Source organism: Saccopteryx bilineata, chromosome 4 (assembly GCF_036850765.1).
Source record: "Saccopteryx bilineata isolate mSacBil1 chromosome 4, mSacBil1_pri_phased_curated, whole genome shotgun sequence".
Lineage (NCBI taxonomy): Eukaryota > Metazoa > Chordata > Mammalia > Chiroptera > Emballonuridae > Saccopteryx > Saccopteryx bilineata.
The window spans coordinates 107,899,664-107,918,287 of record NC_089493.1 but is presented as its reverse complement, the minus strand read 5'-3'; the positions used below and the strand labels follow the sequence as shown (position 1 = coordinate 107,918,287).

The 18,624-nt window shown below is 40.7% G+C and overlaps 1 protein-coding gene across 1 annotated transcript in view; it reads left to right on the top strand.

The window, feature by feature from the left end:
• Positions 1 to 828: 828 nt before the first annotated feature.
• Positions 829 to 18,624, top strand: part of PPP2R3C (protein phosphatase 2 regulatory subunit B''gamma) — a 29,712-nt gene continuing 11,916 nt past the window's right edge. The window contains exons 1-6 of the mRNA XM_066277741.1: positions 829 to 965; positions 7,249 to 7,376; positions 10,010 to 10,114; positions 10,668 to 10,780; positions 11,434 to 11,531; positions 12,385 to 12,455. Coding sequence (XP_066133838.1) covers positions 887 to 965; positions 7,249 to 7,376; positions 10,010 to 10,114; positions 10,668 to 10,780; positions 11,434 to 11,531; positions 12,385 to 12,455 — 594 coding nt within the window. The 5' untranslated portion in view covers positions 829 to 886. The remainder of the gene's footprint in view (positions 966 to 7,248; positions 7,377 to 10,009; positions 10,115 to 10,667; positions 10,781 to 11,433; positions 11,532 to 12,384; positions 12,456 to 18,624) is intronic.

Below are 18,624 nucleotides of genomic sequence, written 5' to 3'. Positions count from 1 at the left end.
GAGGAGCGTAAAGTCGAAAACCGCGGCTAAGAGCCTCCAGCCCCACCAACAGCAAGGGCTGCGGCGAAAACCAAAGTCTAGGGGCCCTGGCCCTGCATAACAATTGTCCCTAGACCGCTGAACTCGTCAGAAGAGGGAATGGGCTGGGAGAGTGGGGAGAGGGCCAAGTCAACAACTCGGGAAAGTAAAGAAGGTACACGAAGTAAGGCACTGTCAACAGCGCACAGATCTACCACAAACCAAGTTCACTTCATTGAACAACTCACCAGAGCACTCACGCTTTATTAACTGCTGCCATAACCCCGGCGGAACTACTGCGTCCACAATGCACCGCGACAACTCTGTCCCGGGGCGTGACGGAACTGGACGCAGGCAAGGCTACCCCAGAAAAAGGCGATTTGGGAGTTTTTAGTGGCAGAGGGGGCCAAAGGAGGCTGTTGAAGGTGCCTACTACATTCGGGGGAACATTTAGGGTCTCCAGATGGCCGCAAAGAACGGTGAAAAGCTGTGAAAAAAAAATTGTTAAGAAAGAAAACGCTTCCCTTGAGCCGGAACCGCCAATGGACTCCTGAGTCACGTGGTGCATACGCGCCAGAGGCCCAAGATGAAATAATAGTACGGGCTTCCTTATTTTGCGTCTTTAAAATCTGGCGTTGTGAAATTGGGAAGCTGCTTTAAGACGGTCACTTCTCATCTTTTCCACGTCTGCTTTCCCCACTGTTAGTGTGATCGCCGTATTCTCCGCAGTGACTACATTAATCATCTTTGCCTCCTCAGCCGAATTCCGCCCGTAGCCAAGATGGCGGTGGAGCGGCCTTGCCAGCCTCTGCCAGGCTAGGTGGTGTTTGACTCGAAGCTGGTAGCGGGCAAAGCGGCTAGCTAGCAAATGCCGGAGCTGCTGTCAGTCATGGACTGGAAAGAAGTTCTTCGCCGGCGGTTAGCGACGCCCAACAGCGGTCGGAACAGTGAGTTTGGGAGGGGCTGCCCACAGAGATAGCCCGGCCATACACTCCCAGAGGTGGGGGCAGGATGGGAGGAGCAGCAGCTGGGAGCCGCGCTCTCCGCTTCTGTAGAAACAAACCTGACAAAGCAGACAGAGCAGAATGTGGTTTAGAGATCCAGAAAGGTCTTGCCCTCTCTTTCCTGGGAAAAGAGTTGCGGCAATGAGAAGCTCAGAGTGTTAACCTAGACTTGCGAAGAATGAGAGCCCTGGTTCCAACAACTCTTGGATCCTATCAGAGTCTATCCTTCCAAATCCACTTATCTTACTGCCTCTTTACCATCACGTTTATCACTTCCCTTCTTACACATTTTAGATTTCATAACCCATTTTTCCTTGTGCCTTTCCCCCTTCTTCACACTTGTTTATTAACCAACCTGGTTAAAACTATCTTTCCTATTTCACATCTGAACCCAGGGCAGCTGAAAGTGGCTAGAGGAAAACGGAACCATGGCGGGCTGTCTTTTAATTCAGTGGTCCCCAACGCCGGGGCCCTGGACCGCTACCGGTCCGCAGAAAAAGAATAAATAACTTACATTATTTCCGTTTTATTTATATTTAAGTCTGAACGATGTTTTATTTTTTTTAAATGACCAGATTCCCTCTGTTACATCCATCTAAGATTCACTCTTGACGCTTGTCTCGTAAGTTTGACAATTATATTTAAAAATACCACAGTTTTTACGCTGGTCGCATAATTTTATTTTGTGCATTTATCCGTCCCACCCTAAAGGCCGGTCCGTGAAAATATTTTCTGACATTAAACCGGTCCGTGGCCCAAAAAAGGTTGGGGACCACTGTTTTAATTCATGTCTACTAACCTAAAGTAGGTGTTTCAGTCATTCATTTACACTTCTTATTTCCTTAGACATTCACTCTCCTATACTCTAAGGCTGTTCTCATCTCCCAAACATCCAGCTCCCCAATATAGCCTACCTACTGTTTTACCTTCAGCTGATGAACTTGTATATATAGATTTCTGAGAAAGTAGAAGCAGTCGAAGAACCTCACCTATTCCCATTCACCATTTCTATCAGTCCCTTTCCCCCCATAGTTAAAATTGGAAACTAGCCATGCTCTCATTTGAGACAGTCCCATCCCTCCACTCCAACACTAGATCTTGTCCCCTTTTCTTTACTCTGGCCTTATCTGTTCTCTTATGAGTGAGTCATCAAATATTACTTCTCTACTAGATCATTTTTATCAGTTCTAACATGTTGTAATATCCTCTATCTTTAAAAAAGAAATCATTTGATCTTATATGCCCTTTGTTGGGCAGATAAAATATATTCTCACTTTGTTAAAGATGGCGCTGCCCACTTGGAAGTCCGTAGCCCAGGTGATGGTATTGGTTGCCCTTCTTGCTTGGGATGGGCGTGATTATATTCATGTGTGTTGAGGGTGGGCTGTGGGCAGGCAGGATCCTTGTATCCTGGGGCTTGGTTTTGGGACTAAGCCTTTCTCACCCTTTTTGATGTGGAGTGGTGCACTCTCATGAGGAATCCCATTATACCTCAGCTAAGTGACTTTGTATCAGAGACATCCTTGTTTGTATATTGGATTAAAGGTTTTGGTTTCTACACTATAAAATGGGGCAGACTCGGAGCTTGCTTTCTCTTGGTTCCTGAGATTAGCATTAGAGGAGAGAGCAGAGAAAGGCCACGTGGAGGAGAGAAGCAGCCAAGATGGTGGAGTGCTGAGAGAGAAGCCAGTTTATGCAGAGTTTGTGCAGGGAGAAGGAAGGAGATGGGGAGCAGAGGTGAATAAGTCTGGTGAGCTAGAAACCTTTGATTCTAGGAAACTTGGATAAGTCAGTAGCTTTGTGAGCACTGAATGAGTGGGTTTTGGAGCCCAGTGTGTGTTTTTACTTGCCCGCCAGATCCAAGCTAGGATTAAAGATGATGGCCCACCAGTTCTTGGCTCCATTGTTTCATTACCTTTTGTCTGAATCTAATGGGAACCTGCATGGGCCAGGTGGTTGTGATGGTAGGTGAGGCTACTGGCTTTACACCCTTCCAGCTTTAGCTACATTTCTCTGCACCCCTTCTAGGGAAACTTCTTTAAAAAGTTACCTGTTCTTGTGCTTTCTCCTCCTCTTCACTCTTTTTCTTCTTTCCTCCCTCCCTCCCCTCCTTCCCTCCCTCCTTCTTTCTTTCTTTCTTTCTTTCTTTCTTTCTTTCTTTCTTTCTTTCTTTCTTTCTTTCTTCCTTTCCTTTTCCTTTCCCCTTCCCCTTCCCCTTTCCCCTTTCCCCTTTCCCCTTTCCCCTTTCCCCTTTCCCCTTTCCCCTTTCCCCTTTCCCCTTTCCCCTTTCCCCTTTCTCCTTTCCCTTACCCTTACCCTTACCCTTTCCCTCTCTTTCTCTTTCTTTCTTTCTTTCTTTCTTTCTTTCTTTCTTTCTTTCTTTTTCTTTCTTTCTCTCTCTCTCTCTCTCTTTCTTTCTTTCTTTCTTTCTTTCTTTCTTTCTTTCACTCTCTCCCTTCCTTCCTTCCTTCCTTCCTTCCTTCCTTCCTTCTTTCCTTCCTTCCTCCTTCCCTCCCTCCCTCCCTTCCTTCCGGAGAGAACAAGAGACAGACTCCCACATGTGCCCTGACTGGGATCCACCTGGCAGCCCCCATCTGGGGTGGATTGTCAAATCAACCTACATATCCCCAGCGCCTGGGGCTGATGCTTAAACCGATCAAACCACTGGCTGCAAAAAGAGAAGGGAGAGAGAAGGGGGAGAAGGAGGGGAAGAGAAGCAGATGGTCACTGCTCATGTGTTCCCTGGCAGGGGATTGAACCTGGGATGTCTACACGTCGGGCCAATGTACTGTCCACTGCGCCAACTGGCTAGGGCCACTCCTTCGCTCTTAAAACCCACTTCATTGCATGTCTATTATGTACTAAGTACTGTTCCAGGCTATAGTAGTAAACAAAACACACAAAAACCCTTGTCCTTGTAGCATTCACACTATAGTATCAGAGAGATGATTAAGTAAATCATATAGGTTGTACAACTTCTGTTTAGGATTTGTTTCCTTCATTGGTGTGTGAGATCCTCCTTTGTGCTAGATTCCATTCTTGCCTGCTTAAGCATGTGTTACCTTTCTCCTGCATCATCAGTTTTTTTTTTCTCAGTCATCCTCATCAGCATATGAAGATGGTGGCATTTCTCTCATCTTAAATAGACTCTCACCTTAACTTCCACTTTTCACTATGTTTTATTTCTTCGTTCACCTATCTCTCCTTTTACACATACCTTTTTTTTTTTTAAAGAGACAGAGAAAGAGTCAGAGAGAGGGATAGATAGGGACAGACAGACAGGAATGGAGAGAGATGAGAAGCATCAATCATTAGTTTTTCATTGTGACACCTCAGTTGTTCATTGATTGCTTTCTCATATGTGCCTTGACCATGGGGCTACAGCAGACCGAGTAACCCCTTGCTCAAGCCAGTGACCTTGGGTCCAAGCTGGTGAACTTTGCTCAAACCAGATGAGCCCGCGCTCAAGCTGGTGACCTCGGGGTCTCGAACCTGGGTCCTCCGCATCCCAGTCCGACGCTCTATCCACTGCACCACCGCCTGATCAGGCCATACCTTCTTTTTTTGGTTTCAGGGATACATACTCTCTTTGTTTTCCTCCCACCTCACCAGCCATCTTTTCTCATCTTTGCTTTTTTTTTTTTCCTCTTCTTCCCAACAACTTAATATTTAAGTGAGATAGGTTTGGGACCCATAAGTTAAACTACAAAAGTTGACATGATAGCGGAAGAAGGATTCAAAAAAAAGAAGAAATGGCCATGAAATAGAATCAACACAGTGTGGCCTCATAAGCCGAGAAAAGGTTAGAATCAACAGTTTCAAATTTAACAGAAATATACCAGGGAGAGGTGTGTCCATTAAACTAAGCAAGGGGGTCTGGGGGATAGAGTGGGCCAAATATATGGGGATGGAAGATGGTTTGACTTTGGGTGGTGAGCACACAGCACAATATACAGATGATGTATCATAGAAATGTACACTTGAAACTTTTATGATCTTATTGACCAATGTTACCCCAATAAATTTTTAATTGATTTTAGAAAGAAAGAGATTAGAAGGGAGAGAGAAAGGGAGCTAGAGAGAACCATGAACTCGTCATTGCTTCACTTTAGTTGTTCATTGATTACGTCTATGTGCCTTGACCAGGGAACTCAAGTCAAGCCAGTCACCCCTTGTTCTAGCCAGTACCATGGGCTCCAGCCAGGGTCTTTGGGGTTGTGTTGATGATCCCATGCTCAAGTTGACGACCTCAGGGTTTTGAACCAGGGACCTCAGTGTTTCAGGTCAACGCTCTATCCACTGCGCCACCACTGGTGAGACTAATTTTAAAAAGTAAATAAAAATAAAATAAGCAATTAGGTTATTAGTTGCCTTGGCAAGAACAGAACAGTTTCTGTAGAGTGGTGAGAGTAGAAGCAGGGGCCCTGGCAGTTAACTAAGTTGGTTAGAGCATTGTTCCAAAACACCAAGGTTCTGGGTTTGATCCCCGGTGAGGACACATAGGGGAAGCAGTGCATAACTAAGTGGACCAACAAATGTATGCTTCTCTCTTTCTTTCCTCCCTGTCACTCTAAAATCAATCAAAAGAAAAATAAAATAGAAGCAGGATTGCGTAAAGAGAGGACAAGAGGTAAGAAAGCAGAGATGGCCAACATAGCCTTTCATTTGAAAAAGTGAATGAGAAAGGAAGGAGTTATGTGTGGCAGTAGGTAGAAAAGAAGGAGTTTTGGGGGATGGGAGAGACTTCCATATATTTGTAAGTTAAAGAAAAGCCAGTAAAGATGAAGAAATTGAAGATACTGAATGGAGTAGTGAGTGAGAAGGGACAAACAAGTGATGGAACAACCCACAAGAGAATTTCAAAGGCTGAGATTTAAGTGTTCAGGTAAAATGAGGGGTTGGTCTTGGGTGAGAGAGGAAACACCTCTTCCCCTGAAACTGGCATGAAGAAAGTAAGGTACAGATTTGATACCTTCTTGTCCTCCCATTTCATTTAGGTATTCGTGAGTATCTATCCACAGCAGACTCAGTTTTTGATAAACTAGAAGAGATTGTCATCTGTTGAGGGTGAACACAGCAGGTTTGAAGAATGTAGTGACAGTTTGGAGCAGTCAAGATAAATAAGCAGGAAGACATCAAGGGCAAATAAAATATGTACTGGTGTTTTGCAAAGCTGACTAACCATGAAATAAATTTGTGGTACCATTATTTTGCAGCTTTCTCCAACAGTAGTAAGGCATGGTAAAGAAATTACGTTATAAGATTAGTCCAAGAGTAAAAGTTAACGTGGCAAATGTGGCAGAAATGCAGGTATCAGAGGAGTTTAGGGAACACTGTAGTTGGACGCTGACATGGAATTGAGACCAGGAAGAGGTTAATAAACTTTTGATAAAATAGATAATAGAATTGAAGACCTTGGTGAGGCTGAAGTGCACGTAGTATGGCAGTGAGGTTTTGAATATCCAGAAGGAGAGAAAAATGATATGAGAGTATATTAGAGTTTAAGATTTTAGAGCAGATAAGATCAGTGATCTTGCCCAGGAACTGAGTGACACAGTAGAGGTGAAAGCTTCAGATTTGAGGGGTCACAGTCACCAATGTAAATGTCTATTCTTTGTTGATGAGTGCAGGACTTTGAGGTAAAGAAAGCTGTGCCCAGTCATCATGGTTCACAAACAAATGTGGAGGAGGAATGGCTAAATGACACAGCTGCGTGTCTGCAGCAGGCAGGGAGAAGGGTAACAGTATCTGGGTATGTGAGCTTCAGAGGAAAGGGTTGTGCATTAGAGGATCAGCGATTACTAGGCTGAAACTCCGTCAGGTCAAGGGCTGTGCCGGTTTCTTTTACCACTCTAGCACCAATATCTAGTACAGAGTTTGGTAATAGTAAGTGCTCAGTAAAAAATAATTCATTTTGATTGACTGAATTAGGAACATACCAGAGGTCTATAAGAGAGAGGCAGTGACTTGAGGAAGAGACAAGTATAGTAATTTACCAAAAAAAAGTGTAGGGAGCAGCTGTGAGTGTTTGAAGATGTAGAACTGTTTTAGTGGGAAATCATGATTCTTGGTATTTCAAGAGGTTGATAGAAGTGTTTAGTGTCTAAGCACAACTGTTAAGGCCTTTTTTGTACTTCTAGACTAAACCATAGTAGATAAATGACCTGAGAAAAGTATTGTTTGATTTTAAAAGTGCTTTTTTCCCCTTAATCTATTTTTTTATCAGAAAAAAAAAGTGAACAAGAATTAAAAGATGAAGAAATGGATTTATTTACCAAATACTACTCAGAATGGAAAGGAGGTAGAAAAAACACAAATGAGTTCTATAAGACCATTCCCCGGTTTTATTATCGGGTAAGTGTTATCTAAGCAAATGTCTTGCAGAATTTATAAATAAAATGCAATTTTTAAAATGTGATAAGAGTATTTTATAAATAAAGGGTTATATCTTAAATTTCATATATTTATTCTTTCATTCTAGTTTATCTCATTTTGGAGCTGATAAGATCCTAAGTTTTCAAATAAATTGGTATAAGAACACAAAATTGTTCATTGTACCCTCTTTTTGAGTTATAGGCTTCTCCCTAATTTTTATTATGGATATTAATAGTGGATATTTTATTGAATTATGTTGTAAGGCTTTTTTTAAGATTTAGGATTACGAGGCTGATCACAACTTTGTCTTTTGCTTATAAAGTGTAAAATGTTTTGTGCAGGGTTAAATTGAAAAATAAGTTGAGAACGGAAAACTTGAGGAGTTACACTTTATCATACGGTTCCTTGGGCCAAAACTGTGAAAAAGTATTTCAGGAGAGCTACAGATTAAAACAGACCTTAAGAAAGTTATTTACATACAGAGAATAAACTGATTGTTGCCAGATTTTGGGGGGGAGGGTTTGTTGGGGGACTGGGTGAAGGGATTAAGAAGTACAAATTGGCAGTTATAAAATAATTATGGGGATATAAGGCACAGCATAGAGAATAATTTCAATAATGTTGTAGCCCTGGCTGGATAACTCGATTGATTAGCATTGTCCCAGTATGCAAAGGTTGCTGGTTTGATCTCCAGTCAGAGCACATACAGCAGCGAATTGTTGTTACTGTCTCTTTCTCTCTCTCCCCCTTCTTCTCTCTCTAAAATCAGTAAAGTATACATTAAAATAACAATAATAATAATAATAATAATAATAATATTGTAATAACTATGGTGTTAGGTGGGTTCTAGACTTATTAGAGCGACCAGTTGTAAGTTATATAAATGTCTTGTCACTCACTATGTTGTATACCTGATACTAATATATTGTTATGTCAACTGTAATAGAAAAAAGTTTTTAAAGTTTTTTAAAAGAAAGCAAGTTGGGGGGGATGGGAGGAGGTGGAAGATGGTAAAGGGAGGAAAAATGGTGATGGAAGGAGACTTGACTTGGGGTGGTGAACTCACAACACAGTGTACAGATGATGTGTTGTGGAACTGTGCACCTGAAACCTGTATAATTTTGTTAACCAGTGTCAATAAATTCAATAAAAAGAAAAAAAATTAAAAAGAAAGCAAGCTATTTCCAGCTGAAATTAAAGGCTACTGAAAAGGTTAAGACCTATTTAGTATTATGTAAAATGTAACCACTGTAGAAAAGTTCACTTTAAAGTGAACATATTTATAGGACTTCTTTCCCTTGTTTCTTCTCCACTACTTCAAGAAAGCACCTATCTTCTTTGGTCGCCACTCCCCTCACCCCCGCCAGTGATTAACCACTAGAGCACAATGCTAGTCTCAGCCTCATCTCTAAATGTTCCTTCCTTCTCCACTTCTTATGATGGGAGCGCTGGCTTCTTAGTTCTTGGAAATGAAAGGGGAAAACCATAACCTCCAATTTGGACCACAGGTTACTTAGCTACATTTAATGGCGAAAAGATATAGAAAAGGAATAAGAAAGCCTCAAAAATAAATTGTTTGAAGTTGAGTTGGTATAAGTCATTAATAAAGCCCTGCTTGTGGAAATTACCCCAGTGAACAGACTCTCTGCCTTGCAGGCCGGCATAATAGACACTGGCTTGACCATCTCTAGGAAGTGAGGTGATCTAGTTCCAAAAGGCATCTGCTAAGGCTATTTTTAGATAGTCCTAATTTAATTCTTTTTAAAAAATTTTTTATTTATTGATTTTGGGGAGAGAGGAAGAGAGAGACAGAGATGGAAACATTGCTTACTGTATGTGCCCTGACTGGGGATTGAACCACAACCTTTGTGTATTGGGACAACACTCTAACCAACCAAGCTATTCTGCCTGGGCAGTCCTAGTTTAATTCTGTATCAGTCTAAGGTTACAGTGGAAACAGTGCTCTAAGATTATAAAGGGAAACTTGGGCTAGACTGTTAGCTTTTTCTGGGTAGGGATCAGGTCTTGTTGGTCACTGGATTCTCTGTGGATCTCTTTTTTTTTTTTTTGTATTTTTCTAAAGTGAGAAGCGGGGGTGGGGGTGGGGGGGCAGACAGATTCCCACATGCTCCCTGCTGGGATCCCCTGGCATGCCCACTAGGGGGCATTGCTCTGCCCATCTTGGGCATTGCTCCATTGCAACCAGAGCCATCCTAGTGCCTGAGGCCAAGGAGCCATCCTCAGCACCCAGGCCAACTTTGCTCCAGTGGAGCCTTGGCTACGGGAGGTGAAAAGAGAGATAGAGAGAGAGGAGAGGGAGAAGGATGGAGAAGCAGATGGCGCTTCTCCTGTGTGCCCTGACCAGGAATCGAACCTAGGACTTCCACATGCCGGGCTGATGCTCCACTACTGAGCTGACCCCGGCCAGGGCTTATCTCTTCTTATTAAATGAACTTTTTAAATGAATGATGACTTGAAGTTAAGCAAAATTGGTATACAACAAGTAATTTGTGGCATTGAATGCATAGTTATTATATGAGTCCAAATACATTTTATTTAATCCAATAGTCTAGAATTTAAGTGTAGAAATTAACTCTACAGTGTATTTTCAGCTGCCAGCTGAAGATGAAGTCTTACTACAGAAATTAAGAGAGGAATCCAGAGCCGTCTTTCTGCAGAGGAAAAGCAGAGAATTGTTAGATAATGAAGAATTACAGGTAAGAATGGAATAAAAGCTTGCTTTGGATGTTAGTCATCTTATTTGTACTGCTCACATCATAGTATCTCAGGGAGCCTTAATGGAGAGGTGCCTGTGGAGTGGGTGAAAGCACCAGCTCTGGACAGAGGGTTCCTACCAGAATCAGATGCAGAGCTTGCCTGGGCCCATTTCCCAACTAGAGTTTTGTTTTGTAAAGTCCCTAGGTGATTCTAACAGGAAGTCAAAGTTGAGAACTGCTACCATAGGGTTGACTGCAGGAGTTCAAATTCCAGCCCTGCTCGGTGAGATTGGGCAATGGACTTAAATTACTGTGCTTCAACTCTCATCTGTAAAGTAGGTATAACAGTATCTACAGCATATAGTTATATAGATTAATGAGGCACTATATGTCCTGTTTTTATTATGTTTTTAGTTAAGGAGGATAATAGGGGATGAGATTCATTTTAATAACTGTTATCAGACTATCATTTTAATATAAATAACATATTTAACTACATTTTTTAATTTTGTTTTATTAATTATAACATCTCCATTTCTGCAATTCTTCTAAGAACTTATGGTTTTTGCTGGATAAACACCAGACACCACCTATGATTGGAGAGGAAGCAATGATTAATTATGAAAATTTTTTGAAGGTTGGTGAAAAAGCTGGACCAAAGTGCAAGTAAGAGTAATATATTTAAAAAAGAAATGTTACTTTAAGCATTTTAAATGCCTCAGATGTTGTTGAAAATTTAAGTCAGTGGTATGACAGTTTGAGTCCATTTTAAGTTATTAATGATATTTAGTGAAATTATTTAGTAAAGAAAATTACATTGTATGAAGTTATTTTTTTTAACTATTTTATATGCTTCTTTTTTTTTTCCCCAAGAGAAAGAGACAGGAAGGGAGGTGAAAACCATCAACTCGTAGTTGTGGCACTTTAGTTGTTCATTGATTGCTTCTCATATGTGCCTTGATCCAGGGGGCTCAAACCAAGGCAGTGACCCCTTGCCCAAGCTGGCAAGCCTGTGCTCAAGCCAGCGACCTTGGGATTTCAAACCTAGGACTCAGTGTCCCAGGTCAGCACTCTATCCACTGCACTATGTCAGGCATTATGAAGTTATTAGAAGAAATATGATTTGTAACAATTATAGACCTTTATTCTTAAAAGAATTCAAAGATGTATGAAAATATTTTTGAACTTAGTTCCTACTGATTTATTTCAGTACTTTGATTTTTAATTGTTTGAATTTATGCTATTGTTTGCTAATTCATACAGAATTCACTTTTATGTTATGTTGGCAGATTATTTTAATTTTTATTTCCTTTCCTTAGGCAATTTTTCACAGCAAAAGTCTTTGCTAAACTCCTTCATACAGATTCTTACGGAAGAATTTCCATCATGCAGTTCTTTAATTATGTCATGAGAAAAGGTGATTCATTTTCATTGTGCTTCTATCTGGGAATCAAGTAGGTTTTGGTCTGTGCTTTTATAGTATCCTTTCGATGTAAAACAGCTCTCTTAGTAAGTTTGAATAGCAGAATTTCTTGTCTTTTGACCAAAATTTTTTTTTATATTAAAATTCTCTCTTGGAACTTTCTAGAGCTGTGATTTTCTACCATAAAATTGAGTTCATCATTATCAAAAAGAAAAAAAGCTTCACGTATCCTAAAGATACTAGCTAACTAGATATATCAAAAGCTGAACTAAGAGTTTTAATGTATGGTGATTTGAAATAATTTTAATTCACTGGTAATTTTATTTCACCTCAGTATATTTTGGGTTTAGTTGCCTGAGAAGAGAGTTTCAAACTCGTATCTGTAGCATCAGATTCAGAGAGTTTTTACCAAACAACTTGGAGTTGTTAGGATTCCTGTAAGTTTCATAATGACCTTTGAAGTCCTATGTGTACCATCTTTAACTAATATTTAGTTGCAGTAATTAACCTCAGTAGAATAAAAGCAGCTCATTGGAAGCATAGCATTACACTTGCTGTCCCTGTTTGATGGAACACCAAGTTTAATAAGTAAAGAACAATATCTTCAAGAACATCAACTTTATTTTCACTTTAGGCATGGCAGAATTGTTGCTATCTGCCATTAATTCTATGGTACATTTGTTTCAAACAATTTTGAGGTTAATGAATAAGTAATATGTATGAGAATAAAGATGTTCATAGGGTTATTAGCTTGTTCATCTAATCTAGCTCTTTATCTTTTTATTGTCCATTTATATGCTAAGGATAGCTCTTAATAATTACATTTTATTTTCTTGTTTATTGTCAGTTTGGCTTCATCAAACAAGAATAGGGCTTAGTTTATATGATGTTGCAGGACAAGGATACCTTCGGGAATCTGTAAGTATTAATCTGATTTAATAACTATTGTAGATATTAAAATAAAAGTTAAGGGTGGTTATCACTGGGTGTTGGGATTACAGATGATTCTTGTTGTTTTTGTTTCTTTTTACAAATAAAATGTTACTAAAGAGCTTTTTAAATGTATATTGACCACAAAAATTCCTTTTTGTATTTTCTCTAGCCTTTAAAAAAAAAGCTTTTTAAAGAAAAGAGAAAAATAAGAAGAACATGTTTTACTAGGATTAAAAATCATTGAAGAAACAGTGAAAAACTTTTGGTTATTCATGAATGGTATTAGTGTATGACTGTTTTAAAATGTAAGAGGCCTGACCTGTGATGGTGCAGTGGATAAAGCGTCGACCTGGAAATGCTGAGGTCGCCGGTTCGAAACCCTGGGCTTGCCTGGTCAAGGCACATATGGGAGTTGATGCTTCCAGCTCCTTCCCCCCCCCCCTCTCTCTCTCTCCTCTCTCTCTCTCTCTCTCTCTCTCTCTCTCTCTGTCTCTTCCTCTCCTCTCTAAAAAAAAAAAATGAATAAATAAAAAAAAAAAAAATGTAAGAGCCAGGAAATTTTCCTCTTTAGGAAAAAGATAAGAGAAAAATAGATTTGGGTTGTGCATCGATTACCAAGAGGCCGTTTTTTCCCATTAGGTATTTATTTAGTTAGGCCAAGTTATCAACAGAGAATTAGTCTCATAATGCAAATGGCTATGCTTCTTGCAAGTGTAGGTATTGAAATTATATGGACATGCTTCTTTTCAGCTTCTGCTTTTTTCCCCCACATATAGCATGTTTTTTAGGATTATCAGGAAAAAGGGAAGAGAGTTGAACATAAATATGAACCAGGTTGATCACTTAAATAAATATTTGAATATAAGATTTAAAGACAAATTTCCTGTTATACTTTGTTTCCTGTTATATTTTATTGCAGTCTGTTTTACCCAGATTCCTATTGATAGAATGTTAGTTCATACTGAACATTTACACTTAACAACCTTTCTAGGGACACAGCACAATTCTTGAACTTTAAGGTTCAGATCAGCTTGACGATAAAAGGTTCTTGCTTCTGTCTATCTCTCTTTAGCAAGAAAGACAAATTTGTTGATACTTACTTGGATCAGATATTAGAGTAGTTCTGTAGCTCTGAAAATTCTTGTCAGTTGGTTTCTATGACCAAAGAGGCCTTTGTCTTGCCTCTTTCCATGAATGGAAACAAAAATTTTAAAAGGGGTGAAAGGAAGAGAGAGAGAAGCAACAGTATATCTCTTAGTGTGTTTAAAAAGGAAGAAATTTTGCCTTCCCTCAAAGAACAATTTCTCCTGCTCTGGGCACTTGTACTTTTGAAACCAGACTTGGTGTCTTTCTCATTTAAAATACAGGGTTTCCAGGCCCACCCAGGCTGGTTGGCTCAGTGGTAGAGTGTCAGCCCAGCATGTGGATATCCTGGGTTTGATTCCCGGTCAGGGTACACAGGAGAAGCGCCCATATGCTTCTCCACTCCTCCCTCTCTCATTTCTCTCTCTCTTCCCTCCTGCAGCCAAGGCTCAACTAGAACGAGTTGGCCTCGGGTGCTGAGGATGGCTCCATGGCCTCCACCTCAGATGCTAAAAAATGGCTCTATAGAGCATCGGCCTGGCATTCGGGGGGACCCAGGTTTGATTCCCGGCCAGGGCACATAGGAGAGGCGCCCATTTGCTTCTCCACCCCCCCCCCTCCTTCCTCTCTGTCTCTCTCTTCCCCTCCCGCAGCCAAGGCTCCATTGGAGCAAAGATGGCCCGTGTGCTGGGGATGGCTCCTTGGCCTCTGCCCCAGGCGCTAGAGTGGCTCTGGTCGCGGCAGAGTGACACCCCGGAGGGGCAGAGCATCGCCCCCTGGTGGGCAGAGCGTCGCCCCTGGTGGGCGTGCCGGGTCGATCCCTGTCAGGCACATGCGGGAGTCTGTCTGACTGTCTCTCCCTGTTTCCAGCTTCAGAAAAATACAAAAAAAAAAAAAAAAAATGGCTCTAGTTGCAACAGAGCAAGGGACCCAGATGGACAGAGCATTGCCCCCTAGTGGGCTTGCAAGGTGGATCCCAGTCAGGGTACATGTGGGAGTCTGTCTCTGCCTCCCCTACTCTCACTAAAATAAATAAGTAAATAAATAAAATAACAAAAAAAAAATGGCTTCTAGAGCCAACAACTATAATTTGAGTAATATAGGCAGACTTTCATTCACTTACTAAATCTCATTAAAAGCACTTACCAAGTATTTCATTGTCAAGTACTATTCTAAGCCTTACTCTTATGGATCTTTTTTCTAGCAGAGTGAAGAGGCAGACGCTAAATTATAAGCAAGATAATTTCATTTATCTGTAAACTATAATAAAACTAAAAGAAAACAAACTGGAGCCCTGGCCAGATAGCTCGGCTGGTTCTACCGTGTCATCCCAAAGTGCAGAGGTTGCTAGTTCGATCCCCAGTCTGGGAACATACAGGAACAGATCTATGTTCCTCTCTCTTTCTCTCACTACCCTCCTAAAATAAAAAAATAAAAATAAAACAAACTGGAAAAAATAGTTGAAACTCAGTCACTAACAAATGGTCATTATCCTAATGTATAAAATGCTCCTAGAAATCTGAAGAAAATGGCTGCTAACCCACTGTAAAACTGAGCAAAGGATTGTATTTTGCAGAAAGCAAAATACAAATGCTTCTTATTTATAAGAAATCTTAACTTCACATAGTAAGATAAATGTCAAATAGACTGACCCATTAAAATCCATTTTTCACCCATCAGATTGACAAAGATCAAAAAGTTTGATAATGCTTTTAATGAAGGTATGTAAAATAGGCCATGGTTTCCCAAACTTTTTTGGGTTTTTTTTTTTTATGACAGACAGAGAGAGGAACAGATAGGGACAGACAGACAGAAAGGGAGAGAGATGAGAAGCATCAATTCTTCATTGCGGTACCTTAGTTGTTCATTGGTTGCTTTCTCATATGTGCCTTGACAGGGGGCTACAGCAGACTGAGTGACCCCTTTCTCAAACTAGCTATCTTGGGTCCAAGCTGGGGAGCCTTGCTCAAACCAAATGAGCCCGTGCTCCAGCCAGCGACCTTGGGGTTTCAAACCTGGGTCCTCTGTGTCCCAGTCCGACGCTCACTCTATCCACTGTGCCACCGCCTGGTCAGGCGTCTTTGTGTGGTTTTTTTTTTTTTTTTTTTTTTTTTGTATTTTTCGGAAGCTGGAAACGGGGAGAGACAGTCAGACAGACTCCCGCATGCGCCCGACCGGGATCCACCTGGCACACCCACCAGGGGCGACGCTCTGCCCACCAGGGGGCGATGCTCTGTCCCTCCGGGGCGTCGCTGTGCCGCAAGCGACCAGAGCCACTCTAGCGCCTGGGGCAGAGGCCAAGGAGCCATCCCCAGCGCCCGGGCCATCTTTGCTCCAATGGAGCCTTGGCTGCGGGAGGGGAAGAGAGAGACAGAGAGGAAGGGGGGGGAGTGGAGAAGCAAATGGGCGCTTCTCCTATGTGCCCTGGACGGGAATCAAACCCGGGTCCCCCGCACACCAGGCCGACGCTCTACCGCTGAGCCAACTGGCCAGGGCCTTTGTGGTTTTTTCATAGTACCTCTAGGCCAAAAGAAATACCCAAGTTCCTTCCATTTCTTGACCAGTTCTAAGAAATTTTATTCATTAAACTTACTCTGTTGGCCATTTGAAAAAAAAATACACTTAAGTAAAAACAAATTTTTACTTCATTCTTTTTATTTTTTGAAGTGAGAGGAGGGGAGATAGACGTCCACATGCATCCCAAACCAGGATCCACCTGGCATGTGCCATCTGAGACCAACGCTTGAATCAGTCAAGCTATCCTCAGTGCCCAGGGTGATGGCTTGAACCAATTTAGCCACTGGCTGGCTGCAAGAGGGGCAGAGAGAAAGGGGGTGGGGAGGGAAAATAAAGCAGATGGTCACTTCTCATGTGTGCCCTACCCAGGGATCAAACCCAGGACATCCACATGCCAGGCTGATGCTCTCTATTCACTGAGCGAACCAGCCAGAGCCTACTTCATTTTTATATAACAATTTCTAATAGATGTGTACCTAGGGCAGTGGTTCTCAAAGTGTGCGCTAGGGCGCACTGGTGTGCCTTAGAGGATTTCCAGGTGCGCCCTATGGTATTCCAGAGAAATATGTGCCTGTTGGAGACCAAAAACCAATATGGTTTTTGGAGTTTAGATTTTGGGGGGACAGAGGTGTGGGGAATGGCTGTAAGCTAACAGTCTGCCCAAATTCCCAGCTCACTTGCCTGATTAGGTTACAAAAGGCTGTTAAGTTGTGGTGCTGGATTGTTTACCCCCCATGTTCCCCAGAAAGACTGGAGGCAAGTTTCTTCTTTGTTTGGTGTAAAGTTAAGATGATATGTATGGTGGGGTTTTCTGCACTCAACACAATTAAGAGTAAAAAGAGAGGACTTCTTCAATGTATTGATAAGGAAATGAGAGTTTGCCTTTCAAATATATGTGTAAACATTGAAGAAATTGCTAGGACACATCAGGCTCCTGTTTCTCATAAACACAAGAATGAAAAAACACATTCATGCCAGAACCTGCCGAATTTACTAAATCTTACTAAGAATGTATCTATATATATAAAAAGATAACTTTTTTTGTCATTTTTAAATTTTTTAGCCCCTTTTTACGAATTCTAAAAAGCATAACAAAAAATATAACATAAAAATGTTTTTTAATATCAGAATAAATTTAATTTTGTCATATTTATTTCATTTAATTACCATATAAACAAGCTTGGACTTTATATATTTTTTCTGTAATATTTGAGTTAATTATTATAACATATTTCTCATAAATTTGTATATAGTACGCCTGCAATTATTTGTAGGATTTTAAATACACCCCGACTTCAAAAAGTTTGAGAACCGCTGACCTAGGAGGTACTACTGTACAGCTACTCAACCTGGAAATTAGATTGGATACAGTCATCCTCAATTCCTCTCTCACACTAATTTCCATGTAGCACTTGCTTTATTACAGCAACCACCAAGAATCTAGCTTTGCTAAGATTGATGACATCAAAAGAAATACATATTTCAAACTAATGTTGAAAATGTAACTACCTTGAGCCATAGCTCATGCACTGACAGATGTTGCTATGTTTCTCTCAAAAATTTAAAATATCCTGCTGCAACCGGGTGAGTTTAGTGTAGCACTCCTGGGGCACAATTTGGGAACTGTTAATATAGCCTTCACATTGCTGGTGGGAGTGTAAAATGGATGTGGCCTTCATGGGGAAGTGGGCAGCTTGCCAGTGTTTATCAAAATTATAAATGTACATACATTTTGACCCAGCAGTTCTACTTACAGAAACTGTATCCTATTATTTTTCCATATCTATGAATGAAAAATTTGCTTAGCCACTCTAGTATTGTTTTTAGTTGCAAAAGATTAGAAATAAGCTAAAGGTCCATCAACAGAAGGCTAAATATATGATGGTACATCTGAAATAATACAATACATAGCAAATTTGTTTTTTTAATTGGAGCTCTTGCCCTTACCAGCAAGAGCTCGGTTGGTTAGAGCATGGTCCTGAAGCACAAAGGTTGCTGGTTCGATCCCCAGTCAGGACAAACACAGGAACAGCTCGATGTTCTTGTCTCCCTCCCTCTCTCTCTCTCTCTCACCCCCTTCCTCTCTTGCTGAAATCAATTTTAAAAAAATTATAAAGCTCTTAAACCAATGTGGAATGACTACAAAGTATAGTGTTAATTGATGAAAGCAAGTTACAGAAGAATTTGCATGGTATGCTGCTGCTGCCTTCTGTGTAGAAGAGGGAAGAAATAAACATCTGTATTGGCTTGTATGTGCATCAGTTATCTTTGGAAGGACACATCAGAAGGTGATAATGTAGGTTACCTCTGGGGAGAGGAAATAAGTGAGAGGGAGATTTCAATGAATACCTTTTTGTTCCTTTTGAATTTGGACCTATGTGGAATGTATCACTTATTCAAGACATGTTAAAATATAAAATAAACAATTATAAATAAAACAAATATAAAATATTTTAACCACTAAGCCAGTTAAGAATTTATTACATCATTAATATAGTATTAATGTTAAATAATTTTTAGGACTGAAATTATATTCCAATATCTAATGAAAAAA